We start from the raw sequence: 27,883 nt of genomic DNA, 5'->3' as shown, positions 1-27,883 counted from the left end.
ACTTCAGAAGCAAGTTTGCATTCTGGTGGAATCAGATTTAGTGGCCTGTGCAATGGCTGTACAATGAAACAAGCAATATGCTTCAATATACTTTGYGAATAAAAAATTCTGTGGCAAAGTGCTGACAGTGAAATATGAATTTTTTGATGCTGTCAGATAAAACAGGATCTGCAGCATGTGGTGCAAGTATTTCTTTTTCTCTTCTATGCCATGTAGAGCCTTGGTGAGGCAGCCAACTCACTATGAAAAAGTCCAAAGTATTCACTGTCTTCTTTGTTTCTGTCTTTAAAGACTTGTCTTCAGTAGTCTGAAGTCCCTAAAATCCAAGCCAAATTCTGGCACAAGGAGGAACTTTGGTAGAGAACTAGCAGGCCAGGAAACACTTGAAGAAATCCGACATACACTAGTCTGYGGACCCTGATGGGGATGTACCCATGAGTGCTCAAGGATCCGGCTGATGCATTTTCAAGAACACTCTTGACAATTAACAAAATGTTGTGGCAGTGGGGGAAGTTCCTGAGGACTGGAAAAAAGCAGATGTCACTGCTATCCTCAGGAAGGGCAAGACAGTGGACCCAATGAAAAACAGGCCAGCCTGCCTCACATCACCTCCTGGRAGCAATCAATCTTACAAGGCATTTCCAAACATCTCAACCAGCCTGACAGCTTTCTGACATGATTGGCTCAGCACACTCAACAATGGTGCCTGACAAATGACATAATACTGATGTCATCAATTCTCTTGCTATTCTGGTATGAAATTATCAAGAACTCTCTCAAGAATGAAGTGTAGAAAAGATTATTTCAAAGAGACTTAAATTAACAAATTGTAAGCTTCAGGACTAAACTGAAGTCTCAAGCATGGGAGAATCTTTTTTCAGTGTGTCTGTCATTATTTTGCATTCACTCATCAGTAGAACACCTGTAATAGTTTTTGGAAGTTTGGMTATTTCATAGACGAAAAACATTATGGACAAGTGAGAGGCTGCTTTAAACTTACTAAGAAGAAATTTGTGATGGTGGTGAGGCACTGGAACAGGTTGCCCAGAGAAGCAATGTGGATGCCCCATCCAAATTGGGCTCCAACCCTAACCTTTTTATGGTTCTATGGATTTTATTATAAAATCTTAGACTTACAGGCCACCTTTTCAAATGCCAATTCCCTACTGGTAACAGAGACCCACTTCACCTTCTGGAGCTCTGCCTACTTGAGSGAAACAGCAATGACTAGTTACAGCTGGTTTAGGTGGCCTGGCATGGCAATATAAATACCACCTCTGACATTGCAAAGACATTCTGACACACTGGAGGAAAAAAAAGACTCAGATTTCTATCAGGTTTGTGTTTAGGGAAGAAGATCATTAGCCCTTGGAAACTAAAATGTTTGTTGCAATTCCTTTTTCTTTTGTCTTTAATAAGCAGTATTGCAACTTCGGAAGCCAATAACTGGTCACTATTCTAAGTGAACTTTTAGCATTCACAGAGCCTTCAACTGAGTCAGTAACCAAATTTTACCTGCAAAAGAGCAGAAAGAAAGTTTACAAAGACTGTCCTGAAAACTGGAAGAAAATGATGAATTTTCTGAGGGCCCAGTCCTTTGCATCTGTAAAAAGATTTCGGTTGGAGACCAACAGCATGAACACTTTCCATGATTTACGTATCTACTGCAAAAAGGTAGAAAATAATGAGTATACTGGGTTCCTTTGACAGTAAGATTCAGCTGGTATTTTTCTGGAGAAATCAATGACCTGGTTCCAGTACTGCAAACAAAGTCTGGCAAACGGTAGTAACTAAGTGCACTATGACTTGGCAGCCTGATATGCTGCACTGTTTCAGTTGGACTCATTTCTCTTTTGCATCAGCAATTAGCAAGCAGATGAGAAAAATGTGCTCTTACTGAGGTGAGACAGTTTTTCTCAAGCACTATTTAAATTTCATGAGCACTTAAGAAAACAAAATGTTACTTACAAAATTAGGCAAAAATACAGAATTCTTTATATGGCTCCTTTCAAACAATTACTGTCATGAGACCTTCCCTTAATCAACAGATACATCAGCCATTCACAACAAACACAAATGCTGCATAAAATACATACTTCTACTGTCAGAAAGCATTAAGGCCATTAAAACTTAGACTGCACTATGGAACACAGATTGCTGTGTTATGCAAGAAATAGTAGAAAACTACCAGACCAGAAAGACTCTGCCATCAAAGCAGGCATTCCCACTCCATAATGCCTTAGTTATCCATTTTCTTTTTAGGCAATGATGAACTCCCTTTCCTTCACTGTAGGAAAATATAACACATTTTCACCTGAATTCCTGTTGTTCTGCTTCTATGCCTCAGATGAAACAATAAAAACATTTCAGTTTGGTTGTCCAGTTATTTCTATTAATTTACAGTATCAGAAAAAGATCACTGTGATTCTAGAAGTGACATGTAAACTTCAGGCTAATCTCACAGGTGCCCATCTACAGGGGACTTACTAATGACTACTTTGGTCTTTGATTTTCTGTTAAGAATTTAAGCTASTTAAAGTTTGGACACTGCTCCAAGGACTTMATGCAATAYTTAAAAAAAAACCCCAGCAAATAAAATCTTTGAACGAAAATGGATCTCCAACAGGCTGGAAGGTACAGTACAAATTAYAGAGGTACCTACTTAGTTATAGGTTACATAACACTGAAGATGAACATGTGTGTACCTACATTTAACAAGCTTATTCAGCAGCAGGTAACTAGAATGTCCAGAAAKCCTTTAATAAGCATTTTGCTTCTGAAGTGTTTTTAATGTTACAGAAAGACATACATATATGATGAGAACAAAGAACATTCAAATACTTTGAACAGCCATTCAATGAAAAACAAAACCAAAATCTCCTCCTCAAATAAAATTCAAATTTATAAAATTTTAACTGATTTTTCCAAAGTAAAGCAAAAGATARTCAGTTACCTGCTCCCAGCACTGCGGTAAAAGTTCAGCTTCAACACGTGTTGGTCCAACATGTCGGGCAAATGCCACACACCCAGTCAGGATCATCTGTCTGAAAATATAAATTTAAAGCTTTAATCTGTTTATAAAATTCTATACTATATAACATACATTCTTTAAGTTGGGCAAAGTAGATGGTGAGAGGCAATAAGTAGTTGTCARCAGTAAAGGTTTCACCCCATACACTTAAAGACTAAATATTAAACTGAAAGCCACTACTGTCCCTGCTCATTGCAGGAAGGGATTTGCTTAGATGACCTTGAAATGTCCCTTCCAAACTATTCCACGATTTTACCTTGTTTTATATTTAATATGTCTCTTCCAAAATCTTGCAGATCTTAAACCCCAGAAAGCAGAGCCTGAAAATCTCCGATAGGGGTATTTCTGATTTTCTAACGTCTGAGATTGGGACCCTGACTAAATCTCTCATTTAATTCTTATTACAGAATACTAACATGCAATRAAAGTATCTAAACTACCTAATACTATCATACTAGCAGTATTTTACTGAAGTACGTTGATTTTAGTTAGATATATTTGTGAGATTTAATGAAGCTTTGTTTGAAGAAAGTAACTTAGTTCTTTATGACATGGCTTTGCAACATTCTAACATGCAAGTTACTGTCAACTCTYACAAAATACTGGACTTCACTCATGTGATGAATCTTTTAAAGGCCACTGCAAAATGAAAGAACTTAATCAACCAATAGTATCTATGATAATCTGTATTCATATTCTTACATTTTAATCTTTCCTCAAAGTTCGCAAGCAATTACCATTGTTCCATCAATTTCACAGGCACAGAGGTATATTTAAAATTTCAGTAAGATTGTACTTAACTGCCATTTTTGATATTTTATTTAATGAGAATATCTTGCTAAGATGCTTTTACTTCTGTTTCTCCTACTGATAGGATTGGAATAATACCAACTTTGCATGCAATTCACAAATTCTATTTACTTTTAGTGCCTATATGAACTCTTCAACAACCAAATGACAATGTGTCGACATAAGACTGATTTTATCACCTCCTCAGTAAGATTAGGATACTACTCAGAGCTTATTATTATTACTGAATAATGGAATATGTGCCAGAATTTATTTACCATTTTAGTCTTATGTCTAGACTCCTAAATATTTATTATACCAATAGCATCCCCTTAAGGTTGAAAGGCAGATATTCTGCTGGTTATTTCATAATCCCTTAGAGAACATACTCCATAAAAAAAAGCTCATTCACTTTAAATATCCTTTTAAGAGAAAGATCATATCAAAAGTTTTTTTTTTAATCCCAGCATTCCTTAGGCCAACAGTCAGAGCAAGTTCTTTWGTTTTGTGTGTGTTTGGGTTTTTTACCTTTCTATCACAAACAGAGAACTTGGCCTTTGATCAAGGTAAGAGGTAGGGAGAAAACTAAAACAGGTAAGACTCAAGAAAACAACAACTGATAGCAATATGGAGACAAAAGCCTGTGGTAATGCTGAGTTCTACTGCAAACAACACAGGCGTTTGTTATACAACAAAAATATACAATTTGGTGCTATACAYTGCACCTAATCACAGAACTGGGCAACAGAATACACATTTTTAAGATAAGAGAAAATAGCAGTAACCAGTAATCACTTGAAATTTTCTGCATTAGAAATGGGATAAACCAAAATATTTTTTCTTAAATCAAACAGTTTAAAAGAAGTTCCAGGAAATCTCAAATTAAGTCAGATTACCTTTTGCCCTGTTACAGAGATGAGTATTTGAAGATATTAAAAAAATATAAAAAAATAAGATTTTAAATATTTTACTGCAACTATATAAAAAAGTATTTGACAACAGTAGGCATTTCAGGGAAAGGCAGGTTGTAAGGATCTCAGTAAGAGGTGACCGAAGCAAGGTTTTAATCTTGTCCTGTCAGAGACAAACATTAATTTCACTTCTTCATGGCTCCTAGCCTCCAAAACTAATGTAATAGTACAAAGAGAAGGTTATGTGAACACATTTTTATTCCTTTGCAGGAGAGAATTTGATAGGCATTTTTAAAAGCTGAATGGGGCATAAATGAGTAAAGCCTTCAGGATAAAAGTGGCCTTGCTAAATAAATAGTGAAAAAAACTTCAGCAATATGCCAAGCACCAAAAAGCATCTCCCATGGGCAAGAAGCATAACCCAGGCTTTCTGCATAATTGTTAACATACTTCGGGTATTTGACCTTGTAAAACAAAATACTTATTTAAATTGGTAAATTCTTAGAAATGCAAGGTCATATTTCAGTCTCTTGCATTTAGCAAATTAAAAATGTCAACTGATCAGCAGTTAGATCAACATGGGTCTGTACAGTATAGCAGAAGGTAAACAAATAAGACATAATTAACATCATCATTCTGGTGACTAAACCTGAATGTCTTTGCTCACTTCATATTGCACAAGACTGCTAAAATATTATTTAAATGTATCTAGATAAAAACAAAACATACACTTCTATACAAATCCATATAACCTCCCCTGAAATTCTGAATAAGTATTTTCTATTTAATTAGTATTCAGAATTCCTTTTATTTGATGGAATCTTCACTGGTTTTCCATCAGGTTATGGCACCTTTATTATTTCTATGTCTGCAAATTTATTTCACGAATATGCATGTTCTGTCCTGGGGTTTATGGCAGACTATTCTTCCTAAATTTCCAATGAAAACAAGTTATTTTTAGACATAAATCTCTAATTCACTACAAAGAAAGAAGAAATTCAAGGGAAAAAYGGTTTGATTTTCTTCTTTCTTAACTGCTGGAAAAGATACACCTAATGCACCCAAGGGGGGGTATGAAAAGTCTGCTTGATAGGCCACCAACCCTGCAACAAATGCACCACAAGAGAATCCAAGAGAGATATAATTTCCTTCCMCTTCAACCACAAATTAATTTAGCTTCTCAATCCACATGGGAAATTTAAAACATTACAAAAACAGATCCAATGTAGAACCAGGACTGCATCTTTCGTAACTTCTATCTTCGCAGTGCCACTACAATACAAGTTGCTTTTGWTTATTTAAGCCTTTTTTTTCTCCAAAGCCATGGCTTTCAAGTATTCCTGATCTCTAAACTTTACCATGSGAACTGTTTAGAAGGATGCCAGCACACTTCAATTTTGGAGAATGTCCCAAAGAAATGCTTTCCACTTATTTTATAAAGCCTATTTTGTCTGAAGACAGCCTAGAGCAATAGATATAGATGCTTTACAAAACATGTCTAATGAAAATAATGGAAGAGCTACAAATTAAACATGAAAAATCTTTCCACAGTTAAGAAAAGGAAACATACCAGCTTGGGTACTGTCTTTCAACCTTAAGGATATTCTCAAGATCAGTACAAAGATTTCCTGAGCAATAGGGAAGAATTAAATTTACAGAACAAAAGGTGTAATTTTTTCCAGAGTCTTAACTAACATGAAACAAACTTCTTAACATTTGTCAGACATAAATCACTGCCACATTTTTCTGCATTTTTATTGCTCATAGTAACGAGCTATAARTAGAAAGAGCACTACTTTCCACAACCAAATGTCATGGTTATCTTAACAGGCATGTAGGTCACTAAGACACACTAAGGTTTAAAAAAAAAAGTTGTTTTGATTTCTACATCAACCAGTGCTAAGCATTATGATGTTAAAGACCATTTTAACAAAACAGTTTCAGTTCATCTTTAAAAAAAAGGAACTGAAATGTTACACCGCAGCTTAAAAGCACATTCTCACATTTCAGTAATCAGGAAGTAYAGGTCATGGAAATGGAAAGTCCTGAAGTTGGCATAAATTTGTCAACACTATATAAGCAAAGTATCAGCAGAAATGAAACTTGTTTAATATCACCCAATAATATCCAATTTCTATTAGTTCTGCTGCTTTGACAGAGAAGAAAGTTCCTGCTTGTCCCGTACCACACAAGCGCAAACACACCTTTGCTCATCATCTGGCCGTTTGATCAAATTGAACAGTATGTGTAGAAGCTGATCTCTCTCTTTGGGTTCAGGATGAAGGCAGGCTGTACACAGTATGAGTGGGATCAGCTCCTAAAAAGTAGTGGGTAGGGGAAAACCAAACAAAGTAAAATCGCTTTGGGCATACATTCATTAACACCAAAAGAAACTAAGAAGATAAATCTAGTCACATAACATCAAAACACTTAGAAAAGATACTTTAGAGTTGTGATGTCTTATTAAGTGACCTGAGGAAAATGAAAGTCTACAAAAGTTAGAATTATTTTCCTGCTAGGAAAAATCAGAGGAGAACCGGCACATAAAATGAAAAGCTCTGCAAAGATACAATTAACATATGCAGGTCACCTGTAACCAGAATTAAAGAACAATTATGGTTCCAATGGCTTCTACTGAACTGGAGCTCCACAGACATCTATGGAACAAAGCTCCTATGAAAAAATGCCATGAAGTTRAAGATTAAAATTTCCAATTAAGCATGCACACAGTTTTGTGCACAACTTTGAATAAGCATTGAGAAACATACATTGGTAAAGGTGACTGCAGATATATTTTGCGTTGACAGAGAACTATCTGACTTTTGTAAAGGCTTTCTGATTTTTCTTTCCATACAGAAGTAATCTCTGAAGCTGAATTTTCTTTATGGAGCAATTAAAATCCCTTAAGGAACAAATTATGAAGAAAACGCTGAAAAACACTGAGAGGAAATATAAGGACGTTCATAGTGAAGACCTCCACCTTTCTAAATACACCTATAAAGCTCATGGTATTCATTCCCAGAAGAAACAAATGTTTCTAAAACATTTTCTGGAAGTCCCTTCCCTTGACCTTGTTAACGTGAGCTTTTACTCTAACTGAATTTGGAAACCAGACAGCTTCTAGGTGATTTAATACCTTAGAGACAGAAACACCACACTGGGAGGTCAGGAAAAAAGAATAAGACAAACCTAAATGTCTGCAAAAARCATAGGCAAGTAATCTGGAGATTACCTCGCACACGTACTGTGTATTTTGGAGCCATTTTCAGCAGAAAGACTTTTTGTGAATTATTAAATGGTGACAAATAAGCAGGTCACAGCGGGAAACACATCTAATGTTAGTAGCAGAGATTATACGAAACCTGGAAAACAACCTGTGGTTGTTTGGAATGACTTCACAGGGAGCTGCCAATTTCTCCTTGCAGACATTCAAAGTGACCTAATCACGATATTCTTGTGGACTTGTGGRAACACCACTGACAACATCCTCACTGCTCAATCTGTATTTTCCTGAACAGCAAGAGCTATGTTTATATGAAACATAGAACAATACTCCATTTTAGAGCAGTGACTAAGCTACTTAACTCCTGACAAGCTTTTTTCCATTTTACAAGAATTCTACTCAGTGAGCTATTTTCCATTCCCAAATACGTTCAGGACACAACCTAAACCGTATTTTATCATTCTGTGATTATGGATGCTATTTTGGCAATATTCAACTCAACTGTGATACAGATCAGGGAATTTATTACAGAGGAAACAACATGGAAATATCCTACCTATCACTTAAAAAGATCTGAAAGGAGAGGAGAGTGAAAAACAAATTTGAGTAATTTGAACATTTCCATTTCTTAATACTTTTAAGAGTAACAGGGGGTTGTTTTTAAATAAGTGTCACACAACACAAAATAACGTTAACTGAAGACCTGCATTAAAAAAACTTTACAAATTAAATTTCATGAAGAACTAAACTTTCTTCAGCTGAGAGCTTCTTTCCCTCTAGAATTTGCATGTTACATTTTATTATTTTTGGGTACTTATATTTTTGCCTATTTAAAGTTCTGAAAAGTCAGGTTTGAATAGTCAAACCTATTCAATTTTTTTGTGCTGCAGACACTGCTTTAATTGAAAAGGATTTGAAAGACTATTACTAAAATAATATCAGCCCCCAACATCACTCTAAATACCACTACTTACACATAAAAGTAAAATCTTTAAAATAGAAAATCTGACTGCACTTTGTACATACAGAACAAAATTACTACCTACACCATAAAGAATAAAGTTCATTGAAAAACCTTAAGCCTAAATAAACATGTGTTACTTTAGTGATATCTAACGATCTGAAATCTATCCTATGTTCTCATTATCCAACTGCTCTTGCAAGTATTCTTAAGCACTCCTAAGAAAAACTTTAAAAAGAATATAACCCATGGAATAGGACATGTATGGGGATTTTGTTTTTTCATCTGTTGAAACCATCACATTGACTTCACCCTCTCAGTATGTTTGAGTACCTACTCAAAAATCACAACTGTTTACTGAGAACTACTGCTGGATTTTAAAACAGTGCCATGAGGCGGGAATTTTTAAAGCTGCTTACTGAATTTAAGGAAAACATTGGTTTTCCTTACAAAAAATTTCCTTACAAAAAACAATTACTGTCTTTTTCCAGCAGAGTCTGCATGAAAGGAAAACACCTGAGATTATTCACCTAGAAACCACTGCCTTGTGTCTGAAAGACTAATGAGAAACCTAACAGCATTGACATGGGGCAGATACAAGGCTGGTTCTTTACCTTGCAGAAAGCTGGTTATTACAGCTGACGGAATTAGCTGTATTTTCTTGTCCATTGGTCACAATCTCTCATGCATACTATGGGAGAAGAGAGTGTTGTCTGCATCGCTGCATCAGTGCTTCTACAGTTCCTTCTATTAAGGGGAGTGGAGAAACAGTGAGAAGTCTTGAACAGTGTTTTCTGTACTCCCTATAGCCCTAATGAACAGGAAGGTAAAACTGGAAGCGAAGGGSACTGTGGGACCAGAAGAACAAAACTGCTCTACAGAGGGATAAAATAGGTCAAGTGAAGTCTCCCAAAGACTTMTAAGGGGTAGATTCTCTTCAAGACATTTGGGACTGTTAAGAACAAAAACCAGCCTACAGGTAGGTTTGAGCTCATTTCTTCCTGTAGCTAAGGGTCATGCCTTTGATGTAGATTTGTTTAACAAATCTCCAATTTTTCATTCTTGAAAGCAGCAGAGAAGGTATAGAAAGTAGTAATTTTCTAGTAAGACACGGTAAGATCAGTATTTAGCTGTTTAAATTCAAGAGGAAAGTTCACAACATGATATTAAGACTCTSTATATTAAAAATCAAGGAGTGGACTTCCAGTGCTATTTGAAACACTCTGCATTCCTTGGGAAGAAATACCACTTGTGCTGACAGTCAAAAAGCAAGAACCTAAATTGCAAAAAGGCCAACAACTCTCCTGTTGATCTGGGATCCCTTCTAAACATCCTGTTAATCTCCAAGTCCTTCTTTTCTCTTTTGCCTGAGTTCAGAACAAGRGTTTTGATAGTTTGTGTTGGTATTAGTCAACAGGAGTGACTATGACCATGGCAGGAGTGACTTCCAGAGCTTTGATAGGGTTTTCCTGTTAGATTCCAAGGAGACTGACACAGTAACATTGCCAGCACTTGTAGCTTGATGCAACAAAACATCCTGTGTCACAGGTCCCACCTCTACCACTGAAAAGCCAAGTTTGTATTTGAGGCAGTTTTTATCTGTGAGCTACCAGAGATGGAGAAAGGAGAAAAGTTATTTTGGTTTTACTGTGAGAGAAGCTACAAACAGGTGACTGACAGACAGTGCTAAGAGGCTGACCTAACACATTGCACAAGGGAACTGAAACAGACCATATTCTTTCTGCTCTACTTCTGTGTAACTCTACAAGTAGGTCTCTCCAAAGAAGAACTCACATCCTTCTCACCCTACCACCTCTGGACAACTTCCTCCTAACTAACTTGTTCCATTATGTTTGAAAATGATTCACTAAYTGAGTTGATAAAGTTCTCAAYAAAGGCAACATTTACATAGGCATAWGGAGTAGCTCTWCATTGTGGTCAAAAGAATGTRWCTTTAATAGTAATTAGTACCACCTAAACTACATACAAGAGAGYTCCTCCAACATATTAAATGTATTAAAACAAAATATTAAACTGGGTTTTTTTTAAGTGCATCATATAGTGAGCATCTTAGAAGGCAGCAAGGAATTTTCTGTGCTGYTTCCATCATTGTAACTATGTTTTGCTAAACATTCCAACAAGTCTTCTACATTTTAGTTTCTTTCACTAATGACTGTCTTCTTGTTGGAATGTACATAAGTAAAATAATTCTCTCAAAGAACAAATTTAACTAGTGTTAAGTGTCAAGACTAGTTACTTCAGTAGGTTCAAATAACAGTATTTTTTACTATGCCAAATATTAATATAAATATTGCAAGCAGGTGACAGTATATAAACCRGAATGACATGATCGATTTTGTCAATGTGTTCCTTTCAATCTTCTTTAATATTCAATGCTTATATTCTGAACCAATGCTATGTTAAAACTATTCTGTAACTTAGCACATTGCAACAAATAAATAAAATGAAATAATCCTTTTGTCTGCAATTGAAATAGCTGCAGGTACCAACAAACCACTGGTAGGGACCTCTCTTGAGCAAGAATGTACTTGAAGTTCAGAATTCATGCTTTTAGTTTGAAAATGCRAATAACATTTAATCACAGGATTAAMRCATGACTCAAAACTTTGTGAYGCTRATCTTACCAATATTAAAATCACAGATCTAATTACCTTTCATGGGGTGAGACTATTATTCCAGGATCCAAGRTAAACCTCTCAGAGATCCCAAAGGGATGCTTTCACATAAGAATCAATGCAGGTACGGATGTGAAAAAACTTTGTATTTCTTTGTGTCTATCTACCGCTTATTTGAAAACATGCATATAAAGTTTGTGATACAACTAGTAAAAACAGGCAATTCAATTCATAAACATAAAATTCAACTCCWTGCATCCATTAATTATGTAAGCTTTACAGACAAAGTGTTGAAAGACATGGGCTTTCAGACAAGAGATGAAAAGGATGCTCTACAAGATCGAGCTATTTTACCCTAAGAAAACTGCACTAGGCCCTCATATTGAGGAGATGGGAACTAAAGGACTTTAATTAAAAACCAGTTATGTCTCATGTTACGGAGCACCCTCACCCCCAGAACAAAAAAGCCCTGCAAACCAAAACCAACATTGCATGCAAAACAGAAAAGGACCARCAAACAGGCTGTGGTCAACACTATCCCTGTTTTTTAGAAACATAATTTATAGAAGTCTACATCAATCTAAGTTTTATGGAGTAACAAAGTATTGTAAATGCTCTTTATTCTCCCCTACATTGYGAAATTAAAACGGTCATTTAGAAGATACTGAAAACAGATTACTTTCATGCCCAGCAACTCAGGCATGTGTACCTGCACCCATATGCAACCAGAATGAAATCTGCTTGACACACCTCTGAAAACAGACAATTGAGTGCCAAGATCTGACACAGTATTCTTTTACATGTCTTTAACAAAGCCAGTATTTTATGGCTTTTAAAGTGTAAGACTGAGATGAAAATTTGTAGTAAGATACTCAACTCTACTTACTGTGTTTCAAGAGACAGCTACCTACAAAAAATATCAAAGAATTAAAGTGCCTTGGTGATATTTATGTGCAGTTACTGCACATTAATGTGATTAACTTTCAGTCTACGGTGGAAACCTAGTGGAGTTGAGAATGGCAATTCAGAATCTGAAGATTCAACATTATCTTTGATTCAACTTYACAAACAAAAGCAAAACTCCATTCTTAATATGTTGAACTCTATAAATAAGAGTTTCTCAGTATAACTATTTCATGGTGCATATTCAGTAGACCATCACTGCAATGATTTTGCTAAGTTAGCATAACACAAATGGAAGTTAAAAAGACTAACACTGGAATAYTGGGCAAAAGAAAGATGTAAATAATTTTTAAAAAGTGTTGATTAAAAACAAGAGTAGTAACATATCAAGCAAAAAGTTTACTCTGGGCCAAACTTCATTAAAGGACTCCATACTGCAGAGTGTGGAAGTTGTACATACAAACAAACTTCAGTTTCCTGACAAAAAAACATTGAATTTTASATCTTAGAAAGCGTGAAAAATGAGTATTGCACTGATTAGTTATTGCAAAAATTGTAAAAGACTGATTCTCTCTAATTACATTGTAGCCAAAGAAATTTTTTTTATGGTATACTTCTTAACAAATAGAAGGAGGCTGATTTTACTTTTGAATTTTTTAGTTGTTACTGTATTTTAAGGGATAAAAACTCATTGAGATAGAAACAATTGAGAAAGCAGATTTCAATGCAGATAAATTTTTATGAACCCAAGCTGCTCATCTGCAAGAAGTGTTATCACAGACTGCATACAGCCTTTTTTTTTTGTGGTTTTTTTTTTGTTTGTTTTCTATTTGTGTTTGTTTTAAGAATTAGTTGTAGCATTTTGTTATTCCTCATTCCACTTTTACTTGAATTGCATACCTCCTTTATTTGTGAGTGCATTCAYATACAAATTTAAATCTTGATATAAACATTTTCAGGAAGTTAAGATATCCTAGACACTTGAGATATAAACAAAATTAAATTTTTATGTTTTTACATGGAATTCTAATGACTACTAATTGCTTTGAGGCAATTGCCTGTATGATGCATTATTGATTTTACCTAGTTCAACTGCTTTTATAGAAACAACTAAAATGATCCCCTCAGCCACCCTACTCAATACCTTACCTTCCACTGGAAAGTAAACTACAGATATTGAAGAACAATTAAACCTGCACCAATACACAAAAATAAGAAACCATTTCCAAAAAGTTAACAATAATAGTAGCTGGAACACTTACTACCAGCTCAGGCATGCTGCTACTGACCTTAAGATGCTTAAAAGCATAGGAAAAAATGGCTTCTGAATCTCTGCTAAAGGACAACTACTGAGAGATTGTCAACCTCCACAAACCCAGTTTCTCCAAAACGAAGATGTATAGCACCTAATTTCCAGCTTAAGAATTTGCAATCAATTTCAACATTATAAATGTTCAAAGAATACAGGTATTTCAGGGAGTTGAACTATCTGTTTCAGCTCTCATCCTAACACACTGACAGTGTAAGATCTTAAATACTACCATTCTTGTTTCAGAACAGGCTGGTGATCACTTTGCACTGTGATCTGAACCTGTTACACATCTCTCTCAAAGTAGTATCTTCAGGTATAGTTTTACACCACTTCTCTGTGCAAAAGTCTGATTATAATTTTTTTTTTGGACAAGACTCAAAGCTACACCTTATTCAAGAGAGCTTAGTTCTTAGGTTAGYTTTTCATAATATTGATATTAACAAATAGTAACAGATGGTCTACCCAACTTTTCCTTCAAGTTCTATGACTCCATCAGAAAGAGCATTACCATAGTTTTAGCAACAGGTGGCAGGTAGCTAAAACAAGGTATTTTTAAAGCAAATTTCAATTCTCAAACCATTAAGCACCCGTGTAATCCAATAACTCAATTCTCATTTAAGGTTTTTTCAATTAAACTGAAACAGGTAAATTAAGGCAAAAATAGYTTTAATCAAATGTAATTTTCAATGTAAAACAACCTAAACAGGAAACAGACTAAAAGGTCACAAATATATCCAATACATTATACAGATTAAACTACAAGCTGTGAAAAGAAGCCAAAATAGCACATCCTGCCAAGCAGAAGGAAGGAAAGGARTAAGTAAGAAATCAGAAATTAAGCACTGATCCAGGAACTTTCACGGAATTATTGTGAAAGACAAAAGCATTTCCAGAGCACCCAGTGAACACCCCCACCCCCTCAGAAAAAAAAGCCTTTCATGAATGTTCAAAACATGGTACATATCTCAAATTCACCATGTCAGTTGCTGATAATCACTTGTATGGTATAAAATTTTAGATTATAGGATCAGTACAAATTTCTTGAGGAATTTTCAAAGCCTTAAAATGAATTTATGCACAACATACAACTAAGTCTACCATACTGTAGGTCCCCTCAACAAGGACTTAAACTTGCTCAACAAGCTGTGCTACTTCAAACCCTTTATTTCAGTATCAACTTTAATGACACTGAATTTTTGTTTGCTATGTCTTCTTCAGGTTTTTTTTAATGCATTTGGTAAAGTGCAGTATTTACACAAAGCAAAACAAAACCAATACTTTTTTTTTTCTCCTTCCCTTTTGTATGCTACATAGCATGAATGATTATGTAAACCATCACCTTCAATTACATTCAAAATACACATAACGTGTTCACATTTTTTAGTTGGTTTCATTTTAAATTTAAGGAAAACATATAAACAGCAGTGCTCATTTTCTTACGAAGGGGTACTTTTGATTAACTGTTACTTGGCTGATACATGGAGCTTGTAGAAAAAGACATTAAAATACTTCTTTTGTTGAATTTTTTTTTTGTTGAAGTACATAGCGCTGCAAAAGAACCTGAACATTAATCCTTATTTAAATTGATAGACAAAATAAAGCAAAGAAATGTTTGAACTCATAGTCCCTGCTCTTTACAATAYACATTGACATAGTCTCCCTAACAAAAACATTTGTGCTACCGCAAACAGATGGACCTACAGTACCAGTCTTGCTGAATGCTAATGGGTGCCTTAAGCAGAGGAAGAAATATTAGGATACCATGCAGGTTTACTGAACTCACCTGACAGAGGTGTAAAACCATTTTCTAGGAGCAGACATGCATGCACAAAAGTAAGAACATGATTGCAAGTAACAGACTTTCATGAAATTAGACMCAACATCTTTAAAATGCACAACAAAACATCAGGATAAAAATAAAATGTAAAAGCTCTGGGTTCCTCACCTCTCGCTTTGCAAGCAGCACATTAGGAACAATGTGAGGCAGGCAGCGTCCCAACATTAACATGACACTTTTTTCACTGTCTGCAATCCGAGATACCTGGAAAAACAAGTTGCTTGTTTGCTTTTTATAAAAGCTCAGGGACAGAAAAATAACATTTGGTTGGAAGGAATAATAAAAATTGCAGCAAGCTGATCACTTACCAGGAAAGTATTTAATTTATTCCCACACCTTAAGTTGTACRCTTTAGATGCATCAGTAATTTCAAAAGCATTAATCCACTTGTAGAGACTCAGAACTTCCCAGTAATTACACTTCCATGACTAGGTTTCATGTTAAGCATAAAATCTGAAAGTATATCTTTATTTCTTAACTTTCATGCATACAGATTCACCTCTCCATCTATGTCTTGTTTCAAAGCAATTATTGCTCGTTGAACTATTGCTGCCATGCAAAGTAAGGATCTTTTAATTTATGTCAACTGGAAAATATACCTCYGATCCCAAACGGCTGTCTGCTGACATCCGACAGAAAGACAGTAGTGCTTGATGGAAAGCTGGTGACAATTTCCTGAAATAACATCAAAAAGGGAGGYGGGGGAAAACCATAAATCAGAAAGGTGATAAACCAAGTTCTTTCACTCTGGTTTAATCAGCTAGGTAAAATGACACCCAGAAAGTGTGCTCAAGTGATACATACTACAGAAGTTTTAAAATTATCTTTGATTTTTAGGATGTTTAGTTTGTAGCAAGAAAAAAACCTGAGTGTCCTAATTAAGAAGTTACTTTTAGTTCCAAAAAATATAACATCTTTCAAATTGCTGCASAGACAAAAATAGGACTAAAGCATGAAGAAAAGGAAGCTTAGGCAAGAGGAAGCATACAATTATGCAAACWGGGTGGGGTGGGCACAGAAATCACAAGAAACAGTATTTTTGCTTAATGCTCTGATTCCGCACATTGCATTAAAGCACTCAGTAGTCAGTCGAGTTASGAGTYTCAGGCTTAAAACAGAAATKGTYCAATTGCCACTYTGGGATCTAATGTTGGATTCAAATKCAGCCAGAACCTCAAAATYAACCTTAACCTGCTGTCTAAGCCCTCATACAGGGTGCATCTGCAGAAGCACTGCCTCATGGCCATATCCAGCACCAGCCAATGCAGCCGAGCTACTCAAAGCCCTAAGCACACCTTGATAACAGCCTCCTAACAGCCTTGTCTGTAGAGGACAATCTGACAGAAATGTTCTCAGAAAGCAATTACTGACCATTACATTAAACAGGCAAGCAGCAGCACCCTAATTTTCCCAGTCATGACAACTTGGTCTGCCCTATCTGAAGCCTCTACTTAGATGCTAATCTAACTCTGTTTCATCCACTGTGTTTAAAGAAGAAAAACATTTGTCTTCCAAAACATGAACAGAATGCATCTTGCCCATTACCATMATCTGCTGTTTGAATCCTCTAATRACACTGAGAGGAGGCAATTCCTATCTTTTAGTGGAAACTGGTAACACCTTTGAACCCTCAAAAATGCACCCAAGTGCACAAAATCCTACAAACAATTATGTGCAGATTGAAACATAATACTTCTTATAGTAAACACACCACCATTCACCATTTCCTAACTGAAAAAAAKCACATTAAGAACCAAAGCTGCTACTTATAATTATTTAAACAAATCCTGGAGGATAACAATAAAGATAAAAATTTTCCTCTTCTCACTATTTAGAAAATTATTATAAATAAGAATTTCTATTTATTACTTCAAATCAAGTTTTTTCTTAATAGCATGGGTTTTTAAAGTACATTTTAAATTTAAATTCAGGAAGCTTGTTTTAATTCTAATCAGCTTGGTTTTGTGGAAGGTTCACTTAAAAAAGTTACTAAACTATTTAAATGGTAGCCATTTGTAAAGCACCTCTGTTTCACAATATATTAGTCCTTATGCTGCAAAATATTCTTAACTGACAGATTTACGGGCTCTACTCAAAGCTCTGCAGTTTTTCTACACTGGGAGAACATAAGCAAGCATTGCAAAGCAACAGCTTAACATTAAGCAACAGCTTAACATTAACACAGAGGCAAGGCCTTGGCCAGCCCTTTGCCCAGGCTACCCCTCAACTTGGCATTCATTCTACAAAATGTCAGATTCTTTCCCACTTGGAATCCTAATTAAAATCCTACATAAGGGCAAAGTTCTATTCCCACTTTGCAGAGACCGAAAACTGAGTATGACAATATGTCACTGAATTTCCCTGTGGGTTAAAYAGCAGCAAGCTCTGGGCAGCGTGGATCCTGTTACGATTGCTGGCTATACTTGGAGTCAAGAAATCTTCTCCTTAATGAAGTCTAACAAAATCCTTGATGGCTGTGCTTGACAGAAACCATAAAAGACCAAGGCCTCTTGCACACAAGTCAGTGGCAAGTCTCTTCAAGGGCCAACAGATGCCAGAAACGAAGATGTTCAACTATAAGAAAACACAATGAATAAAAAACGCAAGCACTACTAYYGTATTCCATRTAACTCTGGAACAAAAGAGTCAATTCACTCAAAAAGCCAAGACTGCTATATAGAGAAAACACCTTGTATTTGGTGGAATTTACCACACACCTTAAATCARTTGAATAAACACATGTGGTGCAGTCTATTTAAACCACTGCCAGTGCTTTTTACYGCAATCTGTTAGCTGAGGCATTTTTCCAATGATGGCCATGTCCTCATTTGCCAGCATGCACGCACAGCTGCTCTCAGTGCAGTCACACAAAGCAGGCTCACTTCCCCTTCYATCCTCTCTTCCCATCTGGGCAAGATTTATGCCAAGAATACACTTCATAGATACAGTAAGAACAATCTTGCCTTTTAGGATAGAGTCTTGCTTTTTAACCCTTAATACATTCTGAATAAACTATAGTAATTGTTTTCTACAAATAACCCTGTATTTAAATCAATAAATATCCAGCACTTCTATTGTGCTCTTCTCCCACACATCTCAAAACACTTAACAAATAATCTGTTTTTTAGTGGAAAAAAATAGTGCATTATTACAAACCTAGGGCATAATCCAGGAAGAAAATTTAGTACTAGATACTATCTATAAAACACAGTATCAAATATGCTTTCCTTTGACCCTTYACTGACATATTAAGCCCAAAGCAGAGTACAAAAATAGCTACATATTACACATGCATTACTTATTTCTGGAGTGAACTGCAATTGAAGGGACCTCAGAGTTAACTCAATGGGGATTCATGATTTCATTGAACTACTTTTCAAATAAATCCATGTGCAGTTATATTTAAAACAGCTGTGAGCAGCAAAACAAATTATGTTCTAGACTCTACTGTCATAAATCCCACTGGAAAAACACAGTTCGTTCCTTACACAGTGATTTACTCCTATTTTGATATATATCCTCACTACCCCCAAACCATCAATCGTGGCATTCATGCACTTAATGCCACCCAGCACYCACAGTCAATCGTAGCCAACAAAAACTTGCAACAAGCCAAATGAAAGTAGGCAGACAAGTACATAGCAATCAATGCACAACAGCTGCAAGTTTTGATTACTACATAGACTAGATTTTCAGCTAGGATATGAAAGAAACTTAAAACGAAAAAAAAAATCTGGAAAGCTTAAGTGGAACCTCTGACCATTTTCCAGAAAGATCTAAGCTGCTTTACTTTCCTGCAAAACACTAGTATAGTTAACTGTAAGAGGAATAATTTGGTATGAGGCTAAAGTATTTGTGTTCAGAAGTAAGAAATCATTCCTGCTGTCCAATTCTAGAAGTTATCACTGAAAAAGTGGCCCTGAAAGTCAATGCAAGAAGTTCAGAAAATCCAGAAAAAGCAGAATAGTTATGTTTTGCAAGAAACTTTTTAGTAGTTCTTTTTCTTCCCCCCACTGCAAGCTTGCATTTATTTTTCCATCTGTCACACAGATTTCTACTTGGTATTTTCAAATGGAAAGATAATTCTAGAAACAAATTACAACATCAACACCAGCAAAAGATTGCTAAGGAAACTAACAAAGTACAAAGGATGGCTGCCTGCTTCCCTAGGAACAGCAACAGTAAGATCATAAGGTGATCTACTTGCATATCTTCATCCACAGTGGTAGCAATTACAAGTTGTACGTACTCTAACTACGTTTGTGGTCTGTATTACTCCTGATGACTACAGGGCTTTATCTATCACTTAATGAACAACTCAATTCCCCTCCTCTTCACTATAAAAACACTTGTACAGGTCAGAAAGGCTTTCTCAGGAACACTTACACACACAAACTCACCCTCCAAGTAATACCACAACACGAATACCCAGTTTTGGTTAGAAGAATCATAGCTACCCAGTGAAGGCTTGCCCCCAAATCAAAACTCAAAGAAGCAGAATGCCATTAGATACCTTTCTGAWCATTAAAAAATAAGTAAATGAAAAATAGTACTGCTCTCTAGGAGAGTAATACACATCTACATAGAAATATATTTTACTATTTCTGACGACTCTTCAAGAGCAGAAGAGATTTATGAAATAAAACTTAAAAGAGAGTGGAAATGCATCTTGTCTTTCCATTCACTATCCTGATTTTACCTTTTTTTTTGCAACAAACAGGACTGGTTTTAGGAACAAGTAGAAAGTAAAAAGAAATTCTGAAACTTAATACTAAAACTGTAGGTTTGTCATAKGTACTCCTTCCTAAAGAGATTAGAAACAACATAAAAATATCAGCACYGTACCCTAGACATATGTTAAGTCTTCTATTTGCCTTCAAAACACAAATGATCTATTCATTTGGCAGAATTTCACTACCAGAAAAACATTTACTCATTTTACAAGAATTTTTAATTATAGCATGCAGTTTACAACTTATCACTAACCTATTAGGTTTATCAAAGTGGACTGCAGCTTTAGATGATGGAGCACATGAGGACAGTTTCTCTGTCTCTTTAGAGGGCACAGAATTTAGCATATCATCTTTAGAAGTCCTTGAATCCACTTCTGCTGATAAAGCAAGGCTTGTTTCCTCAGTGTTTCCATGTTTATTGTCATTCTCAGAGCTCTTGATATCCAAGTACCGTCCATTGTCCTCTGAGACTGTGAGAGGCACTTGTTTTAAAGAAGGATGGGGAGCTACACCATAAACTGTTGACACAGCAAAGTTTTCATTCTTGAGAAGATCTATTTCACTGAAAAAGAAAATATGAAATATTTTTGTAGCTTTCATGCAAATGCTGTTCAAATCACAAGACTGCAGCATAGAAATAAAGACACCATACTGAAGAAGCCGACATACTCAAGAGCTCCCTCTTCAATTCATGTATGTTTAAAAACTGTAACAGAAATAACTTTYATCACATAAACTGTTCAAATAAGCACTGGTTTCATTGCGTACTTAGAAAATAATTAGCAACTGGAAAAATGTTGCACTCTGAGTGCATCAATGAATGAGTAGCAACAGTTTTATCTCCTTTTGGCTGAAATCTGAGCACTGGGACACAAATTGACACTATCTAGGATGCAAAACTTAAAATACCAKTGATGAATCAATATGTACTATCATATCTGACTTTGAAACAGTAACTACGCAGGTCAATAAAGACACTTAAAATTTAAGCACTCTCCCATATGCTGCATTAGTACACTTCTTTAGTGGAGTTACACATGTTTTGACCAAACTTTCAAAGTATCTTTTTTTTTTTCTGCTGTTAAAGATATTGTCATGTCCATTAATCTTGGTCTTCAGAAAGAAAAACTGTACAGACATSAGATGTTAAAACAAGCATCTTTCTGATAGTGTTTGCAAGCTGCACACACTAAGGAGTGACATAAACCAACTGAAGAAAAAACCTGCRTACAACACATCAGAAATGATTCTGTCTCCAAAAAAGTGGTCACATTGAAAGGACAAACCTGATTGCAAAACTMAATTATATAGGTAATAATAGGGAAATAGTCAATTTGAAGTCTCTTTATTTTTCTAAATCAAATACCATTCACTGAAAGGAAAGACTGCCCTGCCCTGAAGAATTCCTAGTAATTTCATCTATTTAGGTGTATTTCATCTATTTATGTATTCATATATGTGCTAGAAAAACACTGAGAAGTTATTATTCAACATTTATCAGCAGTGGAGGAGGTTGACGGATACATACCTTTCAAGTCTTTGGATTTGTTCCATCAAAGACCATTTCTCATTGTTTAACACACTAATTTGATCTTCTAACTTTTGCACTATTAAACATTGCTAAACACAAGATAGAAACAAAAGAGTTTAGTACAATAAAGTTATGTAGTACAGCAARCAGCTGTAAATTTCTTCCGTACAGCCTTACTTCTATTGACTGTGGTGTTGTTTCAAACACAGGGACGGTCCCAAGTATAGGAGTGTCAGCCTCTAACTCATCATCTTCCACACCAACTGATGCATCCACCACATCTCTCGCAGTAACATGATGGTTTCCAAAGTCACGGTAAAGTTGTAACAGGTCAGGAGGTTTTGGAATGTTCAATCCTACATCATCCCAAAGTTCAAAATCCTTCAAAAGAATAAGARAAACTAAAGCATACCATATACTTCCTTTTATTTTGATTTCTCTTCCTCATTTGACCACACGTGATGCAATAGCAAAATAATCACATCAAGATTGCATCGTAGTAAATCAGCTTGAAGCTTAACTCAGCAAGAAACAAGAGTACACGAAGGATCCACTTCATGAACCAAAGCAGTTTCACCCTTAAAACAGCTCCAGGTAAGAAGATCTTCCAAAACCACATGGGTTACCTTTTTTGGAAGATATGAACACTTTTCAGAATCAAAAATAACATTGCTCACATTCTAGCAGAAGATAATGCAGTTGATACAAGGTAGAGATGGTTTTGTTCCCATTTCATTCACAAGTACAGGTGTAAGTTCCCTGAGGCAGACAGTCACAGAATCATTTAGGTTGGAAATGACTTCTGAGATCATTGAGTCCAATCTTTGACCTATCATCACCATGTCAACAAGACCAGAGCACTAAGAGCCATGTCCAGTCACTTCCTGAACACCTCAGTGACTCCAACACCTCCCTGGCCAGGGTGTTCCAACATTTAACATTTCTGTAAAGAAATTCCAACTGATGTCCAGAATAGTTCAAGCAGCTCTGTAGATGACTGATAGTGAGGTGCAAACAACAAGGGACTCCTGTCTAAAACTATCACTTYACATTCTTCCTTTTCTCACGGACATGTTATCATCCTATTAGTACAAGATTATGCCATGCTTGTATACATAAATAAGTATGTGCACTGTTACACAAACATTGTGATGGTCTCTTCAATGACATTAAAGTATTTGTTTCCTGCTGTTCACAGTCTTCACTRTGTTTTTTCCATAGTCTAGTCACATACATTTATTTGAAGATTATTTTCTGAAAGTATTATTTGAACAATGTAGAAAAAATGTGCCTACTATTTGTTAATTGCAGTATCTTTATACTTATCTTTTAGAATTAAGAATTTTACTTTCTTTTTTTGCTAATTGTCTCAAAACACAAAATACACCCAGTTGAGAACACAAATAGTCAGGATAAACTATTTATCTTTTCTCTTTTGGGGGCTGTATTCTCACAAGTATTTGGATGTTAAGCACAAATATTCAGGTGGATTATTCAGAAATTCTATTTAACAATCTATTTGTATTATAGATTAAGAGATGGAATGTAGGAAAAATATAGGAGGACCAGTTAGAGACATAACTGGATGAAATTCAGTATTTAATTCTTCTGGTAATATTCCAGTTTAGTGATGAATACATATTGGGTGTTGATGTTACTGSGTGTTTTGTCTGCCCAGAAACAGTCAGAATGTAACTAGAACCTTCCAAACATTTGATGATACTCTTCCCATGAAATGCAAGAGATATWTAAGTAATCATCTTAAGAAAAATGTATCCAAGCACAGCTATGTTGGGAAAGATCTAGGATAACAYGTTATTACTAAGAGTGTCTTCAATACTGTACTCAATGCCATGAGGTGACTGAGTATACTCACACACACACACATACATATGCCCAGAAATCAAACAATGAGTAAATTGCAAATCCTGCACAAGTCAGCTGAGTAGGAGTTAAAGAGAAGATTGTGTTTGMGATCCAGATCCTTGAGTTTAACCGAACCTGTTCTGTTCCACCAGAATCCAAGGAAGTATATAATTCACAGTATTTCACTTCTTGTTTTGTTTCCTCTAAAGAATGCAAGCACTCTGGCTCCTTCCTCCAGATTTTGGGAAACTACTGCTCAAACTGCTGTGTTTTCAAACCATRGTTTATATATGAAAATGCTAACTAACATATTTAACCCTTAAGAGTACTCCTCTATATGAAGCAAACTACATGCACAGGAAAAATCATTCACTTATGACAAGATCAGAATATGGAAAGCAGGCATGTAAAGAATCCCAAATAAACCCACAAGCATATGTTACCTGATCATGATTTTCATCTGAAAACGTTATTGATGTGAGCTTGTAACTRTTCTTCAATAAAAATTCATTAACTAGGAAGTTTAGAGCTCTTTTCTCAAGAGGTCTGATTGGCTCCTGCAGAAAAAAAAAGAAAACAATACACTAGATCTTTGGTTTAACYTCCTTCCAACTTTGGAAGCATATCCATATTAAAACCGATGCAAAGCTCATTTATCACCAGCCACCTACCTGAATTTCAGGACTTGATTTATAATTTTTTCGTTCCTGCAAAGGAACTTCATTTTCTGGGGAGGAAAAAAAAAGTAACTAAATTTTACACTCTCACAGAGGATGAGCTCAGCTACTTCTACATTGTTTAAAGTAGAGACTTAAGAAAAGGTTTATGTACACCACCTGCAGCCTGAGTCAGGTTGGCTCGAAGGGCCTGTATGGTCTCCTTGGCTTTCCGTAGTTCAAACTCCAGGACTGGACAGGGATTTGGATTAAACACACACAGGCATCCAACCAAGGCAAGGGAAACAAAAATAAAATATAAAAAGCAAGGATGGGTATGAAAAAAAAGATACTGTTTGTATTAAACATAAAGCATGCAATCTTTATGGAACTTATGAACACATGCAGCAGAGTTGGTCTGAAAGCAAACTGGTGAACGTTTTCCATTGTTTCACTGGCCTTAGGTTAGCTAAGTCAAAATTTCAAGCTGTCTGACAAGGACTCGCTGTAAGGTTTTTGGATAATATCTGGAAGCTGATAGTGCAAAATGTTTTGTTTTCCTAGGGCAAGGGGAATATGTGAGCAATCAGAGCACAGACCTAAATGAAGCAAWTATGTGGTGGCAGCAGAGGAAGCTGTCTCCATGTAGCAAAGTTAAACCGTGAAGTGAATGCATAGTCCTGTTGAAACTACAGACTTTTTTTTGGAAAAAAAAAAAAAATAATAGTTTAAATAGGAGATCTCAAAATGTACTTTATTTTACTAAAAAGAATAACCTCATTCTAAATTTCTATTTAAAAAYAGTGGAGTTTTAGGAATCTTCTACTATTGATTTAGATTTTGAATTCAGTTCATTGAATTAAAATGAAAAGATATACAAGACCAGTACTTATAAGGAAACTTGAAAGAAAAAAAGTCTTTGCACCATTATTCTTAAAAATTTACAGTGATCTTCAAACAGTCAACTTTAAATTCAAAAATACTTAATTCTAACTGCTATKATTACCTACTTCACCTCTCCACTCCCCTAGTCACTGTTACGTTTTTCTCATGTTTCAGTGTTTCTTCCAAAATGGGCCAGTGATGATTTGTGCGCACTATGATTTCATGTGTTTTGATACTGAGGTCATATGTATGTGGTGGCTTCCAATTTTAACCTCTTGGACCTTTGCAAAACATACAGCAAATGYTCTTTTAATAGCCATTTACAGTTACATAGGTTTCCTTAGATGTTCTAAGAGACGACCAGAAAAATACATGCATTTCACTAATCTCATACTCAGATTAATCTAATCACACTTAAATATACAATTACCAGAAGGAAGGACTCTTAACTAGAAGAGATGAGTACAGAACACCTACCATGCTGAAGTGTTAGACAACCTGTTTAGAATAGTTTCATACCTACTTTATTCCATGCAAAAGGAAAAATGTCTTAGTGACTTTTAACAAGAATGTTTCAAGGGGACTTCTAATCACTACCTGGAAACAATTTAACATAGCATTTTGAAATATTTACACAGAAACACTGCATTGGCCCTTGCTGGTTAAAAGTGTTACTGAAGGCTGCAAATAAAACTGTTTCCTCTTTTGAGCAYCTGTTACTGAGACTCTTTTGCTCATTAGCATGCATGGAAAAARGATTCACTCAGTTTGCAGTTCTGCATAAAACTGAAGGAATAACTACAGTACACCACATTTGCTACATGAAAGTAATTTGTTTGATGCACAGAATTTTACTGCAGCRATACAAAAGCGCAACTGAGGATACAATGAATAAAATATGTAAAATCTCTCTAGTATTCAGCAATGCTGATCTGCAAATACTTCTGTGCAACAAAGTCAGAAAATGCTCTTAMGGTAAAGTACCTAATTTTAGCACTTCCTTGCAAGTGAGTCACTTATTCACACTTAGTTATAAGATACTAATTTGTTACTTTTTGAAAATTTTAAAGAACTCAAATTAAATATTTTTTTCTTATGAAATGACTATGTGTTAATATTTTACTCTTGTAAAATATTTTCAGAACCAGAACAGTTGCAGATCAGGAGTGCCCTGAACTAGAATGATAGAAATAATAAAAAAAAGTTAGAAAAACAATGCAAACTATAAAAACTCAGGAATCCAATTAAGGGAAATAGGAATACGACATGTCTGAAGGTGTAGAAAGCCAAAAAACTCATGTCAGACAAACCCATGTCAGACGGCAAGAACTGATTTTTAGTGAACTGTGATGATGCTGAAAATTCTTAGAAGTCATTAGGACTTTACCCACTCAACCTTAAAAGTAGATTACTCTGCTGCATGTTTCYGGTACATAATAGAAGATTCTAGTCACAGTATATTTGAGAAGMTGTCACTTCATAGCATGTCACAACAGGCACATAATTCTAGCACAACAAAGCATTGTTWCAGTTGTACCTCATCTAATCTTACTAATGCCACCATATTAATTGTCATCATACAAACCTGGATGCTTTCATGCCAGTCAGAAATGTAGCTTTTATCTGATGAAGTTTGTAGGTGCTTACACAATCATACATGTAAATAGCTATAACATTTCAGGCAAATGTTAAAACTGTGATTAAAAGCTCTTTAAGTTATGAGTTAAGAAATGTGATCTTCCACCAAAGTATGTCATGATTTTTAACTCAACRTGTGTACCATTGAAATCCCCATTTATTGATTCTCTAACATTCTSTTAAATAAAAAGGCAACATTTTAGCCTCTTTCTTTGTGACCATTATGGAGTAATGACTTTTAATATAAATGACCTGATCTCTCTCCCCCTCTCCTGTTACAAAGCTGAAGTTATGCCTTCAGGAGCATTGATAAAGCCGGCTAAACTTTAACTTCATGYTTCACTGGGCTGATAACATGTAGAACTCCTAGCACTTTGTGAAGGAGCTGACACTCCTTAAGAATGATGYACAGAAYTTCTGCTGAAGAYAGCCATGGAAAGGAAAGAACCAAASAGATACTCCACTACACCAGGAAAGCAAAGAACAGAAATTTAGGTCCTTGAGATTGTTTAATCTTCCTACAAGGAAAGGGCATTTCTGAAAGATTTAGTTTGTCTTCGGGGAGAAAACTATTCCACATTTCAATGGCTCTACTGCTTTTTCTTTATTAAAAATTCCTGAACACTACAGCCACCATCCTGAAAAAAATTACAAAGACTGAAAAATTTACAAAAATTACAAAGACTGAAAAAATTACAAAGACTAAAAATGGGTGAATCTTTCAAGCAAGCAACAATACATTGGACCAAGGTTTTCAGATCAGGCATTTTTAAATGTTTCAATTTTCATGCAGCTAATCTAATACTTCTTACAAGAGAGGTGCATATCCAGAATGAGTCGTTTGTCTGCTGAGCTTTGAAATTTCAAAATTTAACTTTTTTMTGGGTCTTATTCTATTGACTCACATTTGTTAATGACTTCTTAAGTTATTGGATCATAGATTCAGGAGTTACCTACAAAGAACAACCTGC

At 35.4% G+C, this 27,883-nt stretch overlaps 1 protein-coding gene across 3 annotated transcripts in view; it reads right to left on the bottom strand.

Moving 5' to 3' along the window:
* Positions 1–27,883, bottom strand: part of RELCH (RAB11 binding and LisH domain, coiled-coil and HEAT repeat containing) — an 84,848-nt gene that overhangs the window by 26,718 nt on the left and 30,247 nt on the right. For all 3 annotated transcript variants that reach the window (XM_057373127.1, XM_057373126.1, XM_057373125.1), the window contains exons 3-12: positions 24,570–24,641; positions 24,405–24,460; positions 24,177–24,290; positions 22,045–22,248; positions 21,865–21,956; positions 20,590–20,898; positions 16,203–16,278; positions 15,712–15,807; positions 6,936–7,048; positions 2,954–3,044 (exon numbers count right to left, since the gene is read on the bottom strand). In XM_057373127.1, the coding sequence (XP_057229110.1) occupies positions 2,954–3,044; positions 6,936–7,048; positions 15,712–15,807; positions 16,203–16,278; positions 20,590–20,898; positions 21,865–21,956; positions 22,045–22,248; positions 24,177–24,290; positions 24,405–24,460; positions 24,570–24,641 (1,223 nt within the window). The remainder of the gene's footprint in view (positions 1–2,953; positions 3,045–6,935; positions 7,049–15,711; positions 15,808–16,202; positions 16,279–20,589; positions 20,899–21,864; positions 21,957–22,044; positions 22,249–24,176; positions 24,291–24,404; positions 24,461–24,569; positions 24,642–27,883) is intronic.

The sequence above is a fragment of the Malurus melanocephalus genome, unplaced genomic scaffold (genome assembly GCF_030028575.1).
Source record: "Malurus melanocephalus ecotype Western Australia unplaced genomic scaffold, MMel_1.1 scaffold_187, whole genome shotgun sequence".
NCBI lineage: Eukaryota > Metazoa > Chordata > Aves > Passeriformes > Maluridae > Malurus > Malurus melanocephalus.
Note: the sequence above shows the minus strand (reverse complement) of the source record. Positions and strands in the feature narration are given on the sequence as shown.